The 22,347-nt window shown below is 36.3% G+C and overlaps 1 protein-coding gene across 3 annotated transcripts in view; it reads left to right on the top strand.

Moving 5' to 3' along the window:
• EVI5 (ecotropic viral integration site 5) overlaps positions 1-22,347 on the top strand; it is an 88,633-nt gene that overhangs the window by 3,196 nt on the left and 63,090 nt on the right. For 2 of the 3 annotated variants that reach the window (XM_063298259.1, XM_063298261.1), the window contains exons 2-4: positions 9,116-9,333; positions 16,023-16,212; positions 18,951-19,175. In XM_063298259.1, the coding sequence (XP_063154329.1) occupies positions 9,185-9,333; positions 16,023-16,212; positions 18,951-19,175 (564 nt within the window). In that variant the 5' untranslated portion in view covers positions 9,116-9,184. Of the gene's footprint in view, positions 1-9,115; positions 9,334-12,993; positions 13,064-16,022; positions 16,213-18,950; positions 19,176-22,347 lie in introns of those variants that run through there. The other variant, XM_063298260.1, reaches the window with a different exon arrangement.

Genomic DNA, 22,347 nt, shown 5'->3' with positions numbered 1-22,347 from the left:
TTCTCGAGCAACTGCTATGGAGTTGATATATAGGCCTGTAAATAAATGTTCAAATATAAATCTTCTAAAGTGTATGCAGACAAGCCCAAACATTAGAAGATGGAATCACAGATTTCTCAGCATAAGATGTAGCTTGGCTGTATCGATGTTTATTTCCTTACCACAGCAGAAAAATACAAGAGTTTTTTTTAAAGAGTCTGTTTTAATTAAGGATCTCCTTTAATTAAGGATCTCCTAATTTTGGCTTTGTTTTTAGTTATCTTAATTTCTGGAGTTTAAGCCAGGGTAGAGAAGGTCCTAGGAATATTTGTGAGTGAAAATGAGATCCAAGTATTGACATAAAAGTTGGTATACTGTACTATATATATCTTAAAGACTAAATTGTTATGTCTTCTGCACATATTTAATAGGTTTATATTGTTTTTACAGTTAGAAATTAGGTTTGCTACAAATGACAGTTGAGGGAACAAAGAACAGACCTTCAAAGAGACACATGATTAGAAAGAATGTGAGTTATGAATTTGCAAATAATTATATTGGATTTCCCCCCACTTTTTAATGTTTTAAAATTATTTTAAACGTGTTCTTTTTATGTTTGGAAGAAGATTTGAGTAGCTTGTCCTAAGTTTTCACTTTTATATATGTTTACTATATGCTTTAGGCAGTTGGGTATAAACAGTAGGCTTTTGTAGAATGAAATGGAAATGTCACCTTTGTAAAGACTGAAATATTAGGACAAGAATACTGCTTAATTTTAACACGGTGGATTAGCATTTAGCCCTCAGTATTTCCCTTTTCAGAGTAGCGAAATTGATTTGCCATTAGCCAAAAAATAAAGCATAGTTAAGAACTTGGGAACTAGCTAGACTGCAGTACCTAGCCGACATTGGATAATCTCAAAAAATAAACAGGGTTAGACTGGGATTGTACTTGGGTAGGAGGTCACCAGGAAATCTCAAGACTGGTGATAGACTGGAACTAAAAGAAATCCAGAAATCAATGAAAATAACTTCTGTACTGTTGCCAAGAAAATTACATGGATGGATCCATGAAGTCATGAGGAGTTTAGCTCAGCTTGAGGGACTCTTTATTATTTTTAAGAATTTGGGGAGAAAAAAATAAAAACACAGTAAACCTATTTCCAGATAAGTTTGTAAACCTATTTCCAGATAAGTCTGTATACATTTTCTTATCTTTTAAAGGCTTTTTCCTTTATATGAGATTTTGTATAGATGCTTGTGGAAATTGTAAAATACATCATATAAATGCATGTGAAATACGTGTATATCACTTAGGGATCCAAAAATGCCTGCTGGTGCTTCCTAAGGCATATAGATGTGGTGGCAAATTTAAAGGAGTTACTGTAATCCCTTTAGGACAAACATGAAATACGTCTTTGCTTTTACAAATTAACAGAGTTGTTTAGAATATCTTGTATTCCTGTAACTTCCAATGTCAAACTCTGAACATTTTAGCTTGTTTTTGAATTATGTTTTGAATATGGTTTTCCTTAGCTAGAATATGGTTTTTAATGCATGTCAGTATTTCCACCACAACCTGGACAGTAGAAAAATAACCCATTTTCAAGCTGTTGTTAATCAGAGCGCTAGAGGGTTTATGTCTTCATGGCCTATATTGTAATATTGTCACCTAAAAAGTTTATCTGCCTTTTGTCTAATTTATTTCTACAAATTAACACTCCTCATGTTTATTGCTTGAGAACTACTTGTTTCTGGACATACCTTAATCCTAATTAATATATTATCTTAATCTTCTTTCAGAATAAAAATATCTTGGGGTATATATGTATGTGTATTTGTTTTAAAAATTAAAGTACAGTACAGTACAGTAAAGTATTAGTAAGTTTTATAGCATGTATGGGCATTAACCAAGTATAAATTAATCAAGACTAGTTCTGTTTGAGGACATGTTCTTTCCCATTCAGTAATGAGTCTTCAAGTTTTTACAAATAGTTTGATGTTGTATCTTGGTCTCAAAAGATTTTTCAGTGTTCCAGCTGAGAAATGGTATTAATTATGCACAAGAGGGTAGAAATTGAGTGGGACTAGTTTTATGCAAAGTAGTTACATTAAGATACATTTCATAGAGTGCCTTGTTAAGACCATTACCTCCTCTACTAGAAACTATGGGTATGTCTGTGTTTGTATGTCATTTTCAAATCTTTGCTAGTTTTAGTATTTGGATACAGCTCTGTGCATGACATGTGATAGCAGTCTTCAGTATCTGAAGGGCTACTGACATGTAGAAGCAGCGTAGATTTATTCCATTTTTAAATTACAAAAAAAACAATTTTGTTGGACAACTAATAGAGTTGTTCAGTAGTAGACGAAACTACCCTGGGAGATGATGGTCTCCCTCTCTCCCTCTCTCTCTCTCTCTCTCAAGGTGTTTAAACAGAGGCTGTGGATGGCCATCTGCCAGGGATGCTGCAGTAGCAGATTCCTGCACCGGGCACGGAGTTGGATTAAATGATCTCCAAAATGCCCCCCCCCATTAACATTCTATGATTCTATTATATTTAGAATGGCATTAGGCAACATTCTAAATATTGCCTAATATTTGGGTGGGTATTCTGCTTGCTTGTGAGAGGCTTCCTGAATACTCTGAAAGGAATCTGCAGAAAACATTACCTTGTTAATCTTTGAAGTACCTCTTTAGCATTATTTTGCTGCTTTCCTTTACATCCTGGACATTGTGTGTACCATCTTTTCTTTTTCTACCTTTCATTTAGTTAAGCTGCCTCCTCTAAGATCTGATCTCTTCACTTTTGATCTACATATTCTGTTAATCTCATTTAGTGTGTGAAGGCCTATCATAGCTTTGAATGTTATAGTAAAGCAAAAGGAAAAGATTTTAGCAGCACTGATGGGCACATTGGAATTCAAGGGCACTAGATTGCTTATTGAAGGCATTTTATTAGATTTATTCTTCTGTTCCTCAGTATTAAGAGTATTCTGAAGAGTGTAACTATATTTGGATTACAAGATAAGATAGAGTTTATCTGTGCTAGTGGGGCTAAGAAATACTAGTTTATGGTTTATTTTAGGCTTACTGCATTATATGTAGAGTACAGGATTTCTCCGTTCTACAGATGTCCACATGCCAAAGATCCTCATCAATATCCTCTTGTATGCAGATGACATGGTTTTGATGGCACATTCCCAAGTAGGCCTGAGAAGATTGATGGGGAAATTTGGTGCTTACTGCACTGCAAACTTCTTAAACATTAACAAGTCCAAATCCAAAGTGGTGGTTTTTGGGAAAAGACAGGCCAAATACAATTGGCACTTGGATGGGGAGCCTATAAAACAAATAGATTCTTTTTCATATCTAGGGGTGGTTTTTACAGATACAGGGCCTTGGACTAATCATTACAAGCAAAGTTCTGCAAAGGCCACAGCAAGTTCTAAAACACTAATTAAACTACTCAGCTACAACCACCCTTGCTCTCTGCTCTCCATTCTGAAGGTCCATAAGGCAAAAGTTGTACTCGTGCTAACATATGGTGCCGAATTGTGGGGCCTATCAAAGGCCTCCTTACTTGAACAAAATCAAGTACGCTTCTTAAGAACTATTCTGGGAACCGACAGGAATACACCTGCAGCAGCAGTAAGAGCTGAAACAGGCACCCATTCCATTTACAGTCTGTCAGTAACCAAAGTCTTCAACTACTAGTGGAGGATTCTCCCAATGGAACATGATAGACTACCAAAAGTGTGCTTTGAAGAACAGATGGGCACACCTCAACCCTCCACATGGATCAACCAACTCCTCCAAACTATCGCATTCCTTGGCTTTTCATCACAATACTTACTTTCAGCCAGAGACCAGGCCAAGGCAGTATTCAAACAAAGAGTCTTGGATGTTAATGCTCAAACAGACATTGAGTCACTTGCACACAATAGGTCATTGAAATGGCTGGCCAAGAATAAACTGTCCTTTCAAATAGAAAAGTACCTGACAATGGGTCTGACTCAGTACCATTGGATAGCTCTTACTAGAGCAAGATTTGAGCAGTTAGATTCTATGGTCAAATATGGACAATTTCACCAAGTGCCTTACCTTGAGCGGACATGTGTTTGTGGAGCACCCGAACTAGAAGACATTGCACATGTCCTATTTAACTGCCAACTATATGCCCCAGCAAGGGCTCAGTACCGTCAGACACTAATTGACAGAACCACATACTGGGATCGTAACAAAAGACTATGTTACTTCCTCCAGGGCACAAATATGTATGTGGTCAATAGAACTGTTAAGTTTATAGCTAGGGCTGTCCAACTGAGAACGCATTGGGGTGGCATGTAAAGGTGACGAATTCATTTAAACTCACATTGTTTCTGTATTTTATCACTTGTTTTATCACATCCTGCATTTTTATCTTACAATTTTATCTCTATTTTATCTTACCATATTTTATCATATTTTATCTCAACATAGTATATTCTAGTTAATTTTACTGTTTTTAGCTGTTTTATGGTATCACATTTTATATTTTTAGTGGCTGATGCCCAACTTTCTGATATGGTCATTTGACTAATCAATAAAGTTATTCAATTATTGCTGTCAATATGTAGAGTACCTCCAGCTTTACTAATCAGGATTAAAAAGCCATAGCAAGGCTCTCTGAATAGTATTACCAGAAGCATCCTGCAGGCAGCATTTCCTTAAAAGAAACCCATAGGCAGTTCTTTCCTGTTGGTACTTCTTGGGAAAATTGTGAGTAAGTATATTCTCCAATAAATCATGCTTATATCTTATTGTTATAAAAACTTTGTGTTAATAAGATCTGTGAAGTATAATTTTTGGGGGGGGAAATCCAAGATTATCCGTAATCTTAGCTAAATACCTCTGTAAACCTGAATCTAGTACTTTAATGATCTCCAGTAGTATATATGGTCTATAAGCTCTGAAACTTAATGTACCTGTTATTTAATTAAAGAGATCTAAATAATGTAAATAATTATGCTGGATATTCCTTGAAATACATCATGATCTTGAGATAACACAGTGCCCTACAGTTAACGAGGCAGTGCGGCTGTAACATTGCACGGAAAGTCTCGTATATTAGCTGTTCTGGATAACTTGTCAGTTGCGCAGAGCTCCATTAAGTCTTCTGGCTTCTTCAACTAGCTAAAGGATCATGGGACTATATCGATAAAATATAACTGCTGAAGAACATTTTAACACAAATCTATGTTTCAAAAATAATATCTTGTGATATCTGTGAGCAAACATAGCATTTCATATTTAGGTAGCTTAATCAGAAAAGTCTTGAGTCCATAGAATATATTCTAAAATCAACAAACTTCTCTTTAAGATTGTAGTTTAAAACTTTCATAAATTTATCCTTGTAATAAATACATGAAAATGAGAAGATAAAATAATATGTAAAGTAGATGATGGCAGATTATAAAATTCTGGGTTTAAGAAATGGATATACAGGGCATACCAGAAGTCAGGCCCCATAAACAATTCATTATATAAATTACATTAAACGTTCAAACAGATTTACATTTTCTTATTTATTTATTTAATGTGCTGCCTAACTTCCTTACTCTTTTGGATGCATTACTTTTGAATTTTCCTAATTACCTTTTCTCTGAAAAAAATAATAAAACATTGGGATTGGGACCTGACTTTTGATAGATTGTTTATATGTGAATTTTACATACCTGTTCTCCTTTTCCTGCCTGACACCTTTTTTAGAGTAAGCATAACCAAGAAAGCTTTGTTACAATCTTTCTAGGAAAGTTTGGCTAGTGGCTTCCAGTTAGGCTAGGATTTAAGAACCAGCTCTAAGCCATATTGTACTTCCTATTCTCACTTATCTACAGACTGACTATATTTTCTTGGGTGGGTGATAATAGTATGCTACAATTAACTTGCAGCTTTCTAATTTGAATTCTGGTTGTACAATCAGGGACATGCTGGGACAGCTAAAATTAGTTTGTGTGTGACCCTCTTCATGTAACAAGGATATAAGTCTCAGTATATTCTATTGCAGGAAACAGTAAAGTCAGTTAACTCAGCGGTGAAGAATGAGCAAGATTGGGAAAAAGGATGCTTATGTCCTTAAGGCAACAGAGGTTTTAGATCTGTGTGTCCTTTTTATTGTAAAAATTATCCTGCTTTATAGCGTTCAACAACTTTATAAGTAATCCAGTGTGGTTGCTTCAAAATCTGTCTAGTTTAGTCCTTAAATTAAATTTACAGAGAACAAAAGGAATTGCTATAACGTTATGGCTTAACATTTGGATATATATGTGCTCAGCATTTGAGGCAGACTAGAAAAGCCAGATTTTCCTTGATAATGCAGTTTCCTACTCTGACCAAATGTAGGGATATGATACACGAGAAACAGAAGTGCTGCCCAATACTGATCTTTCCAAGTATCTAGTGAAGTATTTTACAATTCTACAGATGTTTAAAACGTATTTAAGTTTTTCAAGTTCCTGGAAACTTGCTAGGAAGAGAAGGTACCAGCTTCCCTATTTCTTTAAAAGCCTTCAGCTCTAGGTTTTGTCACACTAAAATTATAAGTGTTTACTTCTCCTTTCAGATTAGGGCAGTGGCTATTAAACTTGTGGTAGTGTCAAATTCCTCTGTCATTGGATGGAGGAAAGCTTCTCAAAGTAAGTACTTATTTGGCCTTGGTCACAACCAGTGTCTGCTTTGCTCTTCATTGCAAACATGAAACTTTGGAGTTGATACTGTTCTCTTCTGAAGTCAGATTTGCAGAAGTGTGAGATCACAAGCAGAATTGTCTGTATGCTCACTTTGCTTGCATACTTATTGGTTTTATAGCAAAGCTTAGAAATGGAGGTGCTATAGGATAGAATATTGGGGGGGGCTTTCTTTCACCTTTTATTTCTGATTTTTAATTTGCCTTTATCCTGTGTATGCTATGGATTACTGTGGTTGAGGTCACAAATGGGACTGAAAGGATTATGTTCTATGCAGGTAGTCCTTGGTTAACTATGATAATTGGGACTGGGAACTCCGTCACTAAGCAACATGTTCATACAGCGCGACATCACGTGACTGTGCCAACTTACGATGGCAGTTCCAGCAGTTCCAGTTTTGGTCATTAAGTGAATCCCACACAGTCATTAAGTGCGACATCCTATGATCACCATTTGCAACCTCCTGCCGTCTTTCCCATTGGCTCTGCTTGTCAGAAGCCGGCAGTGAAGGTTGCAAATGATGATCATGTGACTGGGATGTCGCAGCCATCGTAATTGCGAGCCGGTTGCCAAGCACCTGAATCTCAGTTGTGTGACTGTGAGGATGCTGCTATGGTCGCAACTTCAAGGACCAGTCGTAGGTCTCCTCATTCAGCCCCATCATAACTTTAAACATTTGTTGAGCAAATGATTGTTAGCCAAGGACTGCTGGTACTTTTTCTTGCCATCATGATCTCTAAAAAGTAACTTGTCCTTGGAAATTGACTTTTATGAGAAATAGTTTTCTTATACAGGCATTTCTGTAATTATTTTTAGTCTCATAGACATACAAAAAGGTAAACATTCCTTTGACGTAGTGTGACCCCTGATGTCTTCTGTCCCTGAAGATATCCATATCAGTGTCTTGGCAACAGTGTGAAAGTGGTTTGACATTGGCTTCTTCCAGGATATTTTCCTGATTTCCCAGTCTAACCTGCAGCCATGGAATTCCCTGATGTTTCCTGTTCAAGTAGAGACCTTGCTTAGGTTTTTAAGATCCATCAGGATCAGCTAGTTGTTGCTGCCTGTTTAGGCTTAGAGAAGTAAACTCTTCAATAAATTACTGAAGTGTGGAATGCAAATTTTCAGTGTTTCAACAAATGAGGTATGTCCTTTTACTGTCGTGGCTTTCCATCATAGCCTCCTATAATATCCCCCATCCTTTGCTTTGCTGTGCCTCATTGACTCTTCCTTGCTCAACCCCACCAGTTGCAATAGAACCTGTCAGTACTGTTGAAATTGTGTCATGTCTCAGTTGTGTAAATAGATACAAGCAGGTTCTTTTCTGTCAGGTAATATACCTCCAGGAGAATATGAAAAGAAGCTACTGTGAATATGAGGTAGGACTGGTTCTCTGCAAAGGTATAGTTAGAGCATGTGAGCAGGTTGTTTATTCATTCAGTCGCTTCCGACTCTTCGTGACTTCATGGACCAGCCCACGCCAGAGCTTCTTGCCGGTCATCAACACCCCCAGCTCCCCCAGGGACGAGTCCATCACCTCTAGAGTATCATCTATCCATCTTGCCCTTGGTCGGCCCCTCTTCCTTTTGCCTTCCACTCTCCCTAGCATCAGCATCTTCTCCAGGGTGTCCTGTCTTCTCATTATGTGGCCAGAGTATTTCAGTTTTGCCTTTAATATTCCCTCAAGTGAGCAGTCTGGCTTTATTTCCTGGAGTATGGACTGGTTTGATCTTCTTGCAGTCCAAGGCACTCCCAGAATATTCCTCCAACACCACAGTTCAAAAGCATCGATCTTCCTTCTCTCAGCCTTCCTTATGGTCCAGCTCTCGCAGCCGTATGTTACTACGGGGAACACCATTGCTTTAACTATGCGGACCTTTGTTGTCAGTGTGATGTCTCTGCTCTTAACTATTTTATCGAGATTTGTCATTGCTCTTCTCCCAAGGATTAAACGTCTTCTGATTTCCTGACTGCAGTCAGCATCTGCAGTAATCTTCGCACCTAGAAATACAATGTCTTTCACTGCTTCTACATGTGAGCAGGTAGTGGAGATAATTAACCCACATAGATTTTCTCCATGTAGTGTTGCCATACCTTCTGATTTAAAATGTTGCTTTCCAGACCTTGCAGGCACATGCTTTTCTTACAAAACATGCTTTTCTTTTTCTGCTTTTACTTGTTTCACACATACTAGAGCATCATAAAATCTGAGGGAATACTTTGAAATGGCTTTTGTGGGGGTAATATGTAAGAGAGGTAATTTCTGCTCCTTTTGGTTCATCAGTTGCATAATCCAAACTTGTACTTGTGTGAATTTTTGCAGGAGTATTAAGGAAAGACAGGGAAGAAGACAAAGATGGGGAGAAAATTATTAATGCCAATTGTATAATGTTTTTCCCCCTCTACAGGTGGCGACAGACAAGGTTGCAGGGAGGTTCAGTTCTACTCTCTCATGGGTGAAGAACACTGTCAGTCAAATGGCCAGTCAGGTGGCAAGTCCATCTGTTTCATTACACACTACATCCTCCTCTACCACACACTCCACTCCAGCATTGTCTCCATCATCACCAGCAGAGCTGAGTCCTGATGACATAGAGTTACTGGCTAAATTAGAAGAACAAAACAGGTAAGTGATAATCACTTTGACATTTACATTGTAGTGGAAAGGCATCACAAGGTAATTTGGTATACTTTAAGATGAAGCTTCTTTGAGATGCTTCAGAATGCTCCAGATATATAAAATAAAGTGACTGGATTCAAGTCCTGTCAGAAGTGTCATTTATTTTGTCCCACCATCATTTGTTCAGTTTTGCAGCTTTTTATTCAATCAATTTATATAGTGGCCTTACTCAACACATGGCTCAGAGAGACTAGCAACAACATACTTGTGTTTCCAAATGAATTAGTATAAATCATAGATGACATGTATGTTTCTGCAAGTATATGACAAGTACATTATTTTGGTTGTTGTTTTTTGAAAACCTTTGTGCTTTGTTGAAATCTGAGCCACTGCAGCTGTTTTCAAGATTGTGAAATGTAACATTTTCTTAAGTTGCTTCTAATTTATTTCAACTTTATTTCAAAATCTTTGAATTGCTTTTTGAATGTGATTGATCAGGTCGGTGTTGACTCTTAGTGACCACATAGATACAGTAGATCTTCTACAGGATGATTTATCCCTAACTTGGTTCTTCAGGTCTTCCAGCGGTGCGCCCATTGCTGCTGTAATTTGAGTCCATCTTGTTGCTGGCAGTCCTCTTTTTCATCGTCCTTCTCTTTCCCAGAATTAGAGATCTCCTGAGAAGTCTAGATCTTTGCATAATGTATCCAAAATATGATAATTTGAGCTTGGTCATTTTGTGTCTCAAGTCAGAAATCTGGATTGATGAGTCCTATGATCCATTTGCTTATTTTCTTGGCTATCCATGCTATTCTCAAGAATCTTCTTTAAAACCAAAGTTTAAAAGCATTAATATTCTTTATATCCTGCTTCTTCAGGGCCAATTTTTGTTTCCATATAGTATCACAGGGAAAGTATTGGTTGCATGATTCTGATCTTTGTAGATATAGAGACGCCATGGCATTTGAATATTTTTTCCAAAGCCTTCATTGCTACTGTACTAAGTAGCTGCCCAGAGTCCTTGAGAGTGAAAGTCAGGTGGCATACAAGTTTTAAAAAATTGTTGTTGTTGTTGTTATTCTGTAGTATATTTCTTGACTGCTGATTCCTTTAGTTGATCCTAAAAGCAGAAGCTCTCCATTTCTGTATATTCATTAACAATTTTAAGGATAGAAGACACATACTAATGTTCTAAAAATTTGCTTTGAACAATTACTTTTTTGGATTATTTAAATAAGGCCTTGGTAAAGACTAATAACATTTAACACCTATGCATTTGACATGTCACAAACTTCACTTCATACTTAATTGCCTGGATATTTAAGTTTTTGTATGGATGTTAATGTAAAACAATAAAGAACAACAGTTTAAGCAAGTATGCTCAAAACGCATTTGTATAAGCTCATTTACATCAGTGTTTTTCAAACTTGGCAACTTTAAGATGAGTGACCAGCTCCCAGAATTCCCAATTCTGGGAGTTGAAGTCCACACATCTTAAAGTTGCCAAGTTTGGAAAACACTGATTTAGATATCTCTTAAATTTATGTTCCTTTAATGAATGGAGAAGATGGCCTCCTGTCTTGTAGGTAAGGTAGATAAACTCCCTTTCCTAGTGGCTTCAGGAATACTTCCATGGAATTTTCTTGGCATCAGCATGGAAATGGTTTGCCTTCTAATGGGATGTTTGTCTTTTTAATCTAGCCTAAGCGCTGGGGGTTCCTGGAAGTCTCCCATCTGAGTCAGGTCTTACCCTGCTTAGCTTTTTCAGACCAGACAAAGTTGGCTAGATACTGCCACCTAGCTGGGCTTCTGTCCTATACAATAATGCATTGGATTATTATTACAAAAGGGTAGTTTCTTTTAATCCTGAACTAAGTAAATTGGTATTCTGTGTTGTGCGGGAATTACAATAGAAACTATTTTAAGCACTACTTATGGGTCTGTGAAATCCTTCACAGTATGAATACAGTGAATCAAAATATCTCTTCAGCTAACCAATTATTTTTCAAAGGAATTATTCCTACATTAGAAGGAACCACTTGTTGACTTTAGTTATTTTATACAAAACAGCATTTATTTTTTGCCTGTTTGTACAGGCCCAGTATTTGGACATTTTGTTGTTGGAAGAATAATTTCTTTGATATACTTTAAAAAACATTGACTGTATAATATAGTTTGGCCACTTAAATGTTTTCATTAATTTTTTTTTGAAGGGCTCTAATAATTCAAATACAGGAGGCATTATTTATATTTATGTATTAGATTTAGGTCCCACTTTTTCTATAGGAGCTCAAGGTGTCATATATAGTGCTTTGTCCTCTCCACAAGAACAACTTGTGAGGTAGGCTGGCCTAAGAGAGAATGACTGGCAGAAAGCCATACAGAAATGCAATGGACAGTTAAAGGAAAAAGGGGGAAAGGAAAAGAAGAAAGAAAAGAAAAAGAGGCAGTTTATGTGAATGGAAAAGAAAGATTGGTGGCCCTTGGGAAAGAGTGAATTCTCATTCTGTATGAAAGTATGGAATTCTGTACCTCCAAACAAAAACAATTTATATCTGTATTATCTGTTCCTATAATGTTATGATTAAATAGAGTTTTAATTTTTTGTACACTCCTGATCCTCTGAATCAGTGAGAGAATATAACAACTCCCTTCGGCCCCGACTAAGCTACCAGGAAAACAGTTGTTAAGAGAGCTCAGTATAATAACTCTTAAGTATCTTAATGGGGTGTTGGCAGCATGATTTTAAAGTACATATATTTTTATCTCCAAAATAAACTTAGAAGAAATGATGCTGTGTCTGACAAATCTTTATGTGGTGGTCCGAGCTTTCTTTAATCCAGCATATAGTTAAGGATTGCTACTATTTTTGTTAAATAACTGAGAAGGGAATTGTTTCTTGTCTGTCTATATATCCAGATCTGATCTAGCCCATCAGTGAATGATAAATGACAGCAAAGGCTACGTAGGCAGTCTCCTATCTTGTAAGCTGACTTGTTATGCTTGACTTAGTTCTTTATAGGTTGTCCTCATTTCCTTTGTTAAAATACAGTTCTTCTTGTCCTTGTTTTGACCAATGTCAGCTGGTTGGTTTCACTTTCTCTTCCAGAAAATAGTGTGTTTCATGCGTTCAGCCTACTTTTTCCCCACCCAGCGTGTTTTGGGATTTACCCTCTTTCAGCACTTGGGTAATAACTTGTTCTCTGGAAAATTTCTCAGATTGTGATACACATTTTATAAGTTGCTTCAGATTTATTTTTTAAAACTTAATCATTTGTTTAGTGTAGCGATCAAAGCGATACTGTAGTGTAACAAGTTGGATGAATTGGCTGCTGTCCTCACTTAAAAATATAAACTCATTTCCTTGGAAACTTGAGGAATTACCTGTCTACATTTGATAAATGTGTGAGTGGAGTTCTAAAATTATTACTGTGTAATAATCAAAGGGGAACTCTTTGATCTGAGTACATATAGAAGAGTTTACAGAAAAAAGTATATATAAAACCGAGGAAACACAGATAATTTCTCTGGACAAGTAATAGGAAGTATATACTTTTTATAGAGATATCAGGTTAAAGAATGGGTTAAGTTTCACTCCACAATAGTTGATTCAGCCCTAGTGAATAACTAATCTTATTAATAAAAGGTAAATCATTGATGGAAATGAAGTGGCTTCCTTTGTGTTTATGGCATTAAACTCAGTGCTGTGAATTTAAAAAGCTATGAACTTACCAAGGTAAGATTTACATCGTAGAATAATGATCAATATTTTGCAATATGAATATTTTCTACATTGCAGTTTTATAAGATTAGAGCTAAAAGTATTGTTTGCTTTTAGAATATACATTGCATTTTCTAAGCTTGTCTGGAGTTTGGACTTGTTTGTTGAGAAGCTTGTAATGAATTTTCTTGGAATAGGGCCTTGCAATTTTGCCGTGTTAACTAAAAGTAGATGAATTTTTGATTTCAATTTCATACCTGTATTATTAAAATCAAAGAAGTAGCATAGTATCTATTAAGCCATTTGAAAATTGAGGGAAAGAACATTGCAGAAGTAGAACTACACATATGATTAGTAAACTTTTTTTCTTAAAATGGGGTTGGGGGAAGGCTGTTAATAATACAAATACAGGGCTGGAGAGACAATAACATGATGGAATCAGTGGCAAGGGAGATGTTTAATTTTTTCTGTTCCTGATCAATTTCCTTGGTAGATGGCCATGATGGTAAGAGGTCTCACAGTGCCTGGGGAGAAAGGCTAAAATATGCAAGCCATAGTCCATTTAATCTCTTGAGAAATGCGTTGAAATGTATGGTGTGCCTATGCTCCTTTTATACTCTTCCCAGGCCCCCAAAGTTTCTAACTGGGAATTATAAGATCTGTAGTTCTCCTGAAGAGATAAATTTTTGTTTTTAAAAAATTTGCAATGTTATGTCATTCCACAGTATTATTTAGTTTTTGTAGAATACCCAAATACATATCTGGAAAACATTTTTAAAAAATCAGTATGTGGTTCCATAAATTTTTATGGGGTTCTTCAGTCCCAAAATATTTTGAAAAAGGTGCTGTTTTCTGTTTAAGTTGAGGGCTTTGATTTCCCTGCATCTTGAATTATATCAATATGCATATCTAAGAGCCAGTGTGATGTAGTGGTTAAAGTACAAGATGAGCAGCAGTGAGACCCTGGTTCTAGTCCTCCCTTAGGCATGAAAGCCAGCTGGGTCACTTTGGGCCTCTCTCTCTCCATTCAAAAATAGCATTAGGCTCTATGAGAAGCTGGCTGAAAGACAAACCCATTGTCACATCATGCACTGAGAGCTTCACCATGTGAACTAGGCAAGCATAGTGCGGGCCAGCAGATCTTGCAACTAAACAGAACAAACACTAAAAAGGCATACTGTAATAGGGTGCACAGGGGCTGAACCAACCCATCCCCACACGCGGGTTTAGAGGTAACTCACATGTGGGGGTGAACAGCAACTGAAAAAGTAGGTTCCCTTCCTGCCATCACCCCTTAATTATAGTCCAGTTTCTCAGTTCCACACCAGCCCTCTGGGGAAGCCAGGGGAGAATTGAAGAGGAAATCCTCACCCACCCTAGGTGAGTGAGGAAGTTCCTTCAACCACAGGAAGGAAAAATCAAACAGAACTTTTGGGCATGTATAGCTCAGCCAAGCTGAGGCAGGTGCTAGAAGGCAACCAGTCAACTACAGGATTTAAAGAAAAAAATAACTTTATTAAAAGTGAGAAAGGAGGATAAGGTTCTACACACTCAACACATAGTATAAAAAGAGATAACATAAAATCCCCCCTAAGAATTCTAACCTACAATAAACTCATTTTCCAGCCTTGCGTGAGGTAACCCTCCTCATCCAGGACTCCAGCCCCCTGCAAAAACTCAAACTTCTTCCTGCCCAAAACCTGACAGAACCCCCCCTTCCCCACCCCCCATGTTGGCTCCCAAGGGTGAGGTGGAAGAGTTGAATAGATGCTGGAAATTTTACATTAGCTCAATTATTGGATGATGATTTTTTTTATCATTTCCTGTGTTAAATGCAGTTTGTCTGTGGCTGCCTACTACAACATCTGTTGATATTTCAATTTAGACTGGTGGCATTTTCAGTTACAGATGCAGCTAAATTATTAGAAGTAATCACTGAATCCTTTTAGAGAGAAAAGCCCACAATTAGTCTTTAGAAATACTTGCTATCAGTACATTTGATGTGGAGATTTTATATACTGAATAGAACAAGGAATTGGAGCTCCCCATTTTGTCTAAAGGGTGGGAAACCACCTTAATATCAGTATCAAAAATTTGGGTAGTTCTTAGACTATAGCTTATTTGACAGAAAATGATATTTTGGATTTATTGGATTCCATTATGTATGCTTATATGAAAAGAAAAATCACTGTGTTGTTGCAAAAGCAGTGAGAATCATTCTGTCTATCTATCTATCTATCTGATTTGAATGCTGCCCCAGTCCAAACAATTCTGGGCAGCTCATTAAAACATAAATTTTTGCAGTGCCCTAAAATGGTTAGATGCTGTGAAATCATGTTAATGTGTTAAATTCTGGGAAGAAATATATGTTAATTTGACTTGCATGACCATATTCTTTTGAACTATTTACCTATTATATGGAAATTGATAGCTGGACAATGGAAATAGATTCTCCATGCCATTCTTATTGCAAGAGAATTCAGCATTGGAAAGATACTGATTACTCGGTGGATTGAAGACCTGAGGTTGCTTGTGACTTATGAACAAGTTGCTTACAGACATAGATTATGTATAGATGATGATTACAATTAAATATAATCATATTTTATTGAGATTTCTATGTAGAATTTATGATATATATTATAATATATACGTGTTTCTCATGCATGTATATGTAATACCTGCATGAGAAGTCCATATATAATGTTTTTCTTTTTCTATTTTTTTTTTTGTTCTGTTTAATCAAAGGCAAAAAAAAAGTTTCATTTTTTTAAAACTTCAAATGAATATGATTGTGGTTTAAGTAAACACTTTGCACAGAGATTAAATTCTGCTGTATATAGTCAGAGTATAATAAAGGAGATCTATACAAGAAAATAAAATTTGACTTACAGTAATATTCTGTATGAGTGAAAACAACAGTCTGTTGGATATTTTGATAGGCAGAGAAATCCAGTTTGTGTTTTTCCTACAGATTGCTGGAGACTGACAGCAAATCATTGAGATCAGTAAATGGATCAAGAAGAAACAGTGGGTCCTCACTTGTGTCTAGTTCATCAGCGTCTAGCAATCTTAGCCATCTTGAAGAAGATTCCTGGATCCTCTGGGGGAGAATAGTAAATGACTGGGAAGATGTACGCAAAAAGAAAGAGAAACAGATTAAGGTTTGTTAATTCACTATTTATTAGTTTTAGAAATATTACGCCTCTCAGTCTGGCAGTTCAGGAAGTCTTTTGGTGTAGACTGCGCTGAACTCAATGAAAACAGATTATATGAAGCATGACTGTAGATGATGGGAAATAGTATCCCTTTCCAACTGGCTTCTTTTGATACATTGGACTTCACCTTCAGTAATCTGCCAGCCGGGGTGGCCATTAGTCATTAAGAGTGTGAATTATGGGAGATGTATTCCAACATATCTGAGGGCAATCTGTTTGGGGAAGAGCAATATCACAGTTTTTTTTAAAAATTATATATATAATATAAAATGTAAGGCTACATGCTGCAGTTAAATAGTTTCGTAGCTACTAAATACTTCAGGTTTCAGAAGTAATATATGAAATGTAGCCAATGTGCCCTATTTTAAAATGTTTACTTCTGAATTATCCATCTATGGAACTGACAAAAGATTTCCTCAGGGATTATAATAATGATAAGAGGTAATATGTATGTGAGCTACTGGATTTGGCTATTAAAAAAATAAGGTTTACCACATTGATCCCTATGGATGGGAGTGGGGGAGAGAAATCCATAGTTGACTTATACATTCACTAGAATCAACCAAATTAATAACCATCTGTGGTGGAATTCGGCACCGCCGCTGATTTCTAGGAAGGAGGGAGCACGTTCCAGGCAGATAAGAGAATTCACAGGCCAGAGTCTGTTGCTGGGAAAGTTAAAGAGGGACAAGGTTGCTCCACCCTAGAGTCTCACAGATTATTTACCCTTAGGTTAGTTAGAGTAGCTTTAGTCTGGCAGAATTCTGTCTGCACCGTAAAAGCAATAAAGAACTGGAGTTTGGAATATACTGACTTGACACTGTTTTTGTGCTGACCCTGACACCATGCAAAAGAATGTGCAAGCTTTCAGTTTCTCCAGAACTTTTTTCATCAGTCAAGGTGATACAAAAGCAGAGGATGGCTAAATGTTAAGACAGTAGTCCATACTGTGTGAGTGAGATTTATAGCACAACTGTAAGGACAACATGATGCTACTGCATTGCTCCAAATGGAGTTGTATCATTTCTGAAAAGTTTGAAGCAATGGGGGGTGGGGTTTGTTTTCCAGGGAAAAAACCCAGAAATATTGACAAATAGACATAGAAAACAATAATTTCAGGGGGGGAAATGAGAAGAACCAAGCCCCCCCAATAAAACATCTGATCAGTTTCATTTCTTAAATGTACAGTAGTATCATTAATAGCAGTTTCTACTTCTGATCCTTTGTTTTTATTATGTTCATGGAATTCTGAAAACTGAACCATGTTTATTTCTTGACTTGGTGTATTTCTAAACATGGAGTATTTTGTTTCATATCACTATTTTATGTATAATTTAAAACAAAAGTTCTAGGATTTATTTATGAAATGCCATTTTAGCTGCAAATTACCAGAAAAAATAGACTGAAATAGAATAAAGATGTTTCTGAAATTGAATTATTAAAACCTGGCTAAATACACTAGGCTTTGCCCTGTTCTTTAAAAAAAATAGTTTAAATCAGTATTTTTCAAACTTGGCAAATTTAAGATGTGTGGACCCATGCTGGCTAGGGAATTCTGGGAGTTGAAGTCCACACATCTTAATGTTGCCAAGTTTGAGAAACTGGTTTAAATTCACTAGGTATCAAGCCTACATGGTTAGGCCATTTCAGACAAAGAAACATTAAGAGTGCTCATGTGTAATGTCTGCCTTACTTAAGGGGAGAAATCTTCAAAGAAGATCTCTCCTTCAGTAAATGTAGTAGTCAGACAAGCTGTGGAAGAAGGTGGTCTGTTTATTAGGGTAGAACTCCCTTTGAAAATAATCTGGAAGAAGTGCTTTGGACCTCCTGCAAACATAACACTTCTGTGCTGTTCATTAAAGCAGTTCCTTGTTTCTGAATGAGTAGCTTTTTTTGAGGAGTTGATTAATTAATTGCAGCTATTAGAGTAGCTGCCCTATTTTTATTTCTGCACAGCAGAAAAATTCTCCAGCTGCTGAGGAATTTAAATGGTCCATGTGTAGGATTATAGTTTTGATTTCATAATTTTTGATATATGCAGGAAGTGTTGGACTATAGATACAACTCTTGATTGTTGCTGAGATTTCACTGTTCCACAGATACAGAAATTTCTTAGGTATAGGCTAAATTTAGCTTTTGAATGGTATGACAGAAGCTTCATCTGAAAAATGAATGGAATCAGGACAAAGAAATGGGATAGGATCCAGACAAGAACTAAATTTGAAAAAAATAATAATTAAAACTTATAATTAATTAAACAATATGGTTAAATTATTATACCCTATATATGTAAAAATTCTCCCTTTCTGTAGCGTTAAAATTTACATATAAATGGCAACTTTTGGAGGGGAATTAGGGACCGTATCTAGTTCTGGACCTTCAGGTTGTTCACCCCTATTTCATAAAATCTTCCTTGTTCTTCATTATACAGTTGATATATTAAGACAACAATAATAGAAGGATTTTAGCTGTAAGTAAGTCATCCAGTTTGTATTTGGCCAGTGAATTTTCTTTTGTATTCTTAGATTACCATGTAGATTTCTATTCTTACAACCTTGTAAAGAACTGTGTCCATAACTTTGAAGTCTGTTTGCTGTATTGTCTACTTTAGGTTAATTCAGCTGTAAAAATAAAGTTCATCAGGATTTTTACCTTTTTTTTTTTTTTTTTTTTTGCTGCTTTAGGAACTTGTTCGAAAAGGGATACCACATCACTTCCGAGCAATAGTTTGGCAGCTTTTGTGCACAGCTCAAAATATGCCAATTAAGGATCAATATTCAGAACTCTTGAAAATGACTTCACCTTGTGAAAAGCTGATAAGAAGAGACATTGCTAGAACGTATCCTGAACATGACTTTTTTAAAGAAAAAGATAGCCTTGGGCAGGAGGTTTTATTTAACGTAATGAAGGTAAGTTAGCAATCCAGATCTCTTAATGGATAATAAAATAGGTTTACTTCAGCCACACAAATACTATTGTTATTCTCATTTACTTCTGAATACTAGATGCTGGAGGTGGGAAAAAAACTATGTCCATCTAATGCCCAGTCCTTGCTGATGTGGTATGTTAAAGTCTATGGGTCTTACTCAGGATTCTTGTTTTAGTGTATATATTTAATACAGCACAGTGATTTGCCTTGCTTTGCTGTACAATGTGGGTGATAGCTAATGAAAGTATTTATGGGACATTAAGTTATAGGACTTCCTTAAACTTCACTAAAAATGAGCTAGTACTTGTTTTAGATCAGGAGTGCAAAAAGGGTGGCCTGGAGTGTCATGTGGCTCATGAATATCCCGTTTACATTGCCAGGTCTCTTCCATACCAAGTTGGGCCACACTTTTGGTTCCCTTTTTGTATTTTTTGAAGTTTGGAGTAGTTTAAGGGGCAAAATGGCTTTCTTAATTCTTAATTATTTGTTATTAAATGTATAAGCTGTCCAACTCCATTATAACTTTTGATGGTGTATGATATACAAAATTTAAAACAAAACAATCCACACAATACACACTAGAAAAAGAACATCCAGAGAAAACAACCACCATCTCACAGAGAGACAACCCACAAATGGCCTGTGATCCACTCTAGCCCAAGACCTGGAAAAAGAGGCAGGTCTTAAGGGCTCATCTAAATAAAGTCAGGGTGCAGGATGTACAAATATCTAGGTAGATGTCATTCCAGGGGGCAGGCTCTGTGACAGAAAAGGCTCACTTCCTGGGTCCCATCAGATGGCACTGCTTAATTGATGGAAGCTGGAGCATACTGACACTGATGGATCATATAGGATGGGCAGCAACTATGGAAGACAGGTGATCTCTCAAGTAACTAGACTATATGCCTTGTGTAAAGAGTTTTATAGGTGATAACCAGCATGTTGATTTGCATCTAGGAGACTAGTAGTAACCAGCGCATGCCCTAGAACAGAGGTGTTACATGAGCATATTGAGGCACACCTCAACTGCACATGCCACTGCATTCTGGACTAGCCACAACTTCCAGTGGTCTTCAAGGGCAGCCTTGTGTAAAGTGTATTGCAGTAGTCCAAATATGAGATGACCAAAGCAAGAGTGACTACCTTAAGGGTCTCCTGGTCCAGATATGGGTCCAATTGGTAAGCTAAATGATTCTCTGCTAAAATCTTCCTGGCCATGCTTGCCACCTGCTACTCGATTAGGAGCTGTTGTTCAAGAAGACCCCCAAATGTCATGCCAATCCCAGTGGAGGCAATGTAGGCACATCTGGTGTAGATAGCTAAGACAAGGCAGTAAACTGCCATTTACTTTATTCTATATAATTGCATTGAAACATTTATTGCTGACTGCTCTTTCATTTTGAATAGTATATTAGCAGGATGTCTTAGGTAGAAAATTGGAAGTTTTGGAATCATAATTATAATTGAAATACTTCCCTTTTTTACATTGCATCTGCTGGCTAATATAAAACTAAAGGAGAAACCCATTTGTTTTAGAGAAAATAAATTGGATTATAACTCTCAAATGATAATGACTGCAGTGTAGGTAGCTGTCATGTAGTCAGACTGCTGATCAAACTAACTTAGTATTAAACCTGCATTGAATGACAGTGACCTTATAGTCACGTGCAAGCAAGCCATGTTCTATACTGTTGTCTTTTTTCTGATATATTCGGTATAATGATGCTTGGGCTTCTAATTAGTTAAGGTGCTTGTCATGGAACTTTAATTATTACTGAATTTTATTAAATAAATTTTGAAAGTTATTAAAATGAACTTCATTGTATAAACATTCTTCAAAACATATTGTAGAGTAATTTACTATTATATTATCCATTATCTACATAAAACTATAATTGGTTATTCACATCATACTAGGTTATAATGTGGTTTATTTCATTTTGGTGTAATATTATGTGACAAGCCAGTGATTATGTAGACTATATAAATTACAGACATTCATAGTAGTAATCAAATTAATTGCTTAAGGTACATGAATCATGAGACCAGAACATTGAACGGAAATAATACTTTTATATAATTGGGTTAACTGCATCTATTAAACTGGAAATCATGTTCATTTACTTTAAAAAGTTCTAAAATACTCTATTTTTATCATGAGTTTATTTCATGGGAAGTTTTCAACTGAATAATTTTGCTGCAATGCTAACATTCTCAGTGAAAACACGCAGTTCGTTAAAACTTGATAGTTTTGCAATTGTGATTACAGTATTTGAAGCTTTCTTTGAAAACTCCCAAGTTTGTATATGAGTTGATCATGCATTATATTTTTTGTATGAATTGAAGATGGGTTCTCTGTCAACAAATCATCAGTTGATAGTTTTTTTTTAAGAGTAGTAACACAAAAATATGAAACATGCAAATGTGTTGATGGAAGGCAGTATTCCAGAGAGTTATTAATAGTAACCCAGAGAGAATTTGTAAAGTTTAATCCTGGTGTTGAAGGACTTAGGACATTTAAAGTACTTTACTTGAGAATATTGCCTGTAAACCGCAGATGATCTTTTTTATGTTCTGCTGTACAGGCTGTGTAAACCTCATGTTAATTCTGAATGAGCTTAGTCTTTAATGGAGGTTGTTTTCAGCTTGGACAAGGGCAGTAGGAAATATCAAAAAATGTGGATTGCCAGGTTTGGATGTGACAGCAAATAATTGAACTTTTAAAAGCAGCCCTCTTGAGTTGAATTCCATCCTGATTGATAGGTAATGCAACCCTGTACAATTTTGCTCAGAAGTCAGGTCATTGAGATCCGTTGGACTGACTCCTCAGTAAGTGGTCATATGACTGCAGCCTAGCTCACGGATTCTTTTTCTTTATTGAGCAAATGAGCAGCTGTATTTTAATTTAATATTTTTTTTAAAAAAAATCTATATCTCCTTCCCTGTTAAAAAATCCACTTGTTCAACTACTACTCATACTCATCCAAGATCAAAAACCATTTTAACAGGGGCCTGAAATTGTTAGTGAATATTTGAAAGCTCCAACTGGAGCTCAGGTTTTTTGCTAGGCTAAATGGAAGTTAATCAAATCCTCTTCATTACACTATACTGGAGTGCTGAACCTTTTGAGGATTAGGGCCTTATTTAGCTTT

Source organism: Candoia aspera, chromosome 3, assembly GCF_035149785.1.
Source record: "Candoia aspera isolate rCanAsp1 chromosome 3, rCanAsp1.hap2, whole genome shotgun sequence".
Taxonomy (NCBI): Eukaryota; Metazoa; Chordata; class Lepidosauria; order Squamata; family Boidae; genus Candoia; species Candoia aspera.
The sequence above is the reverse complement of the archived record's forward strand: the minus strand, read 5'-3'. Positions and strand labels throughout refer to the sequence as shown.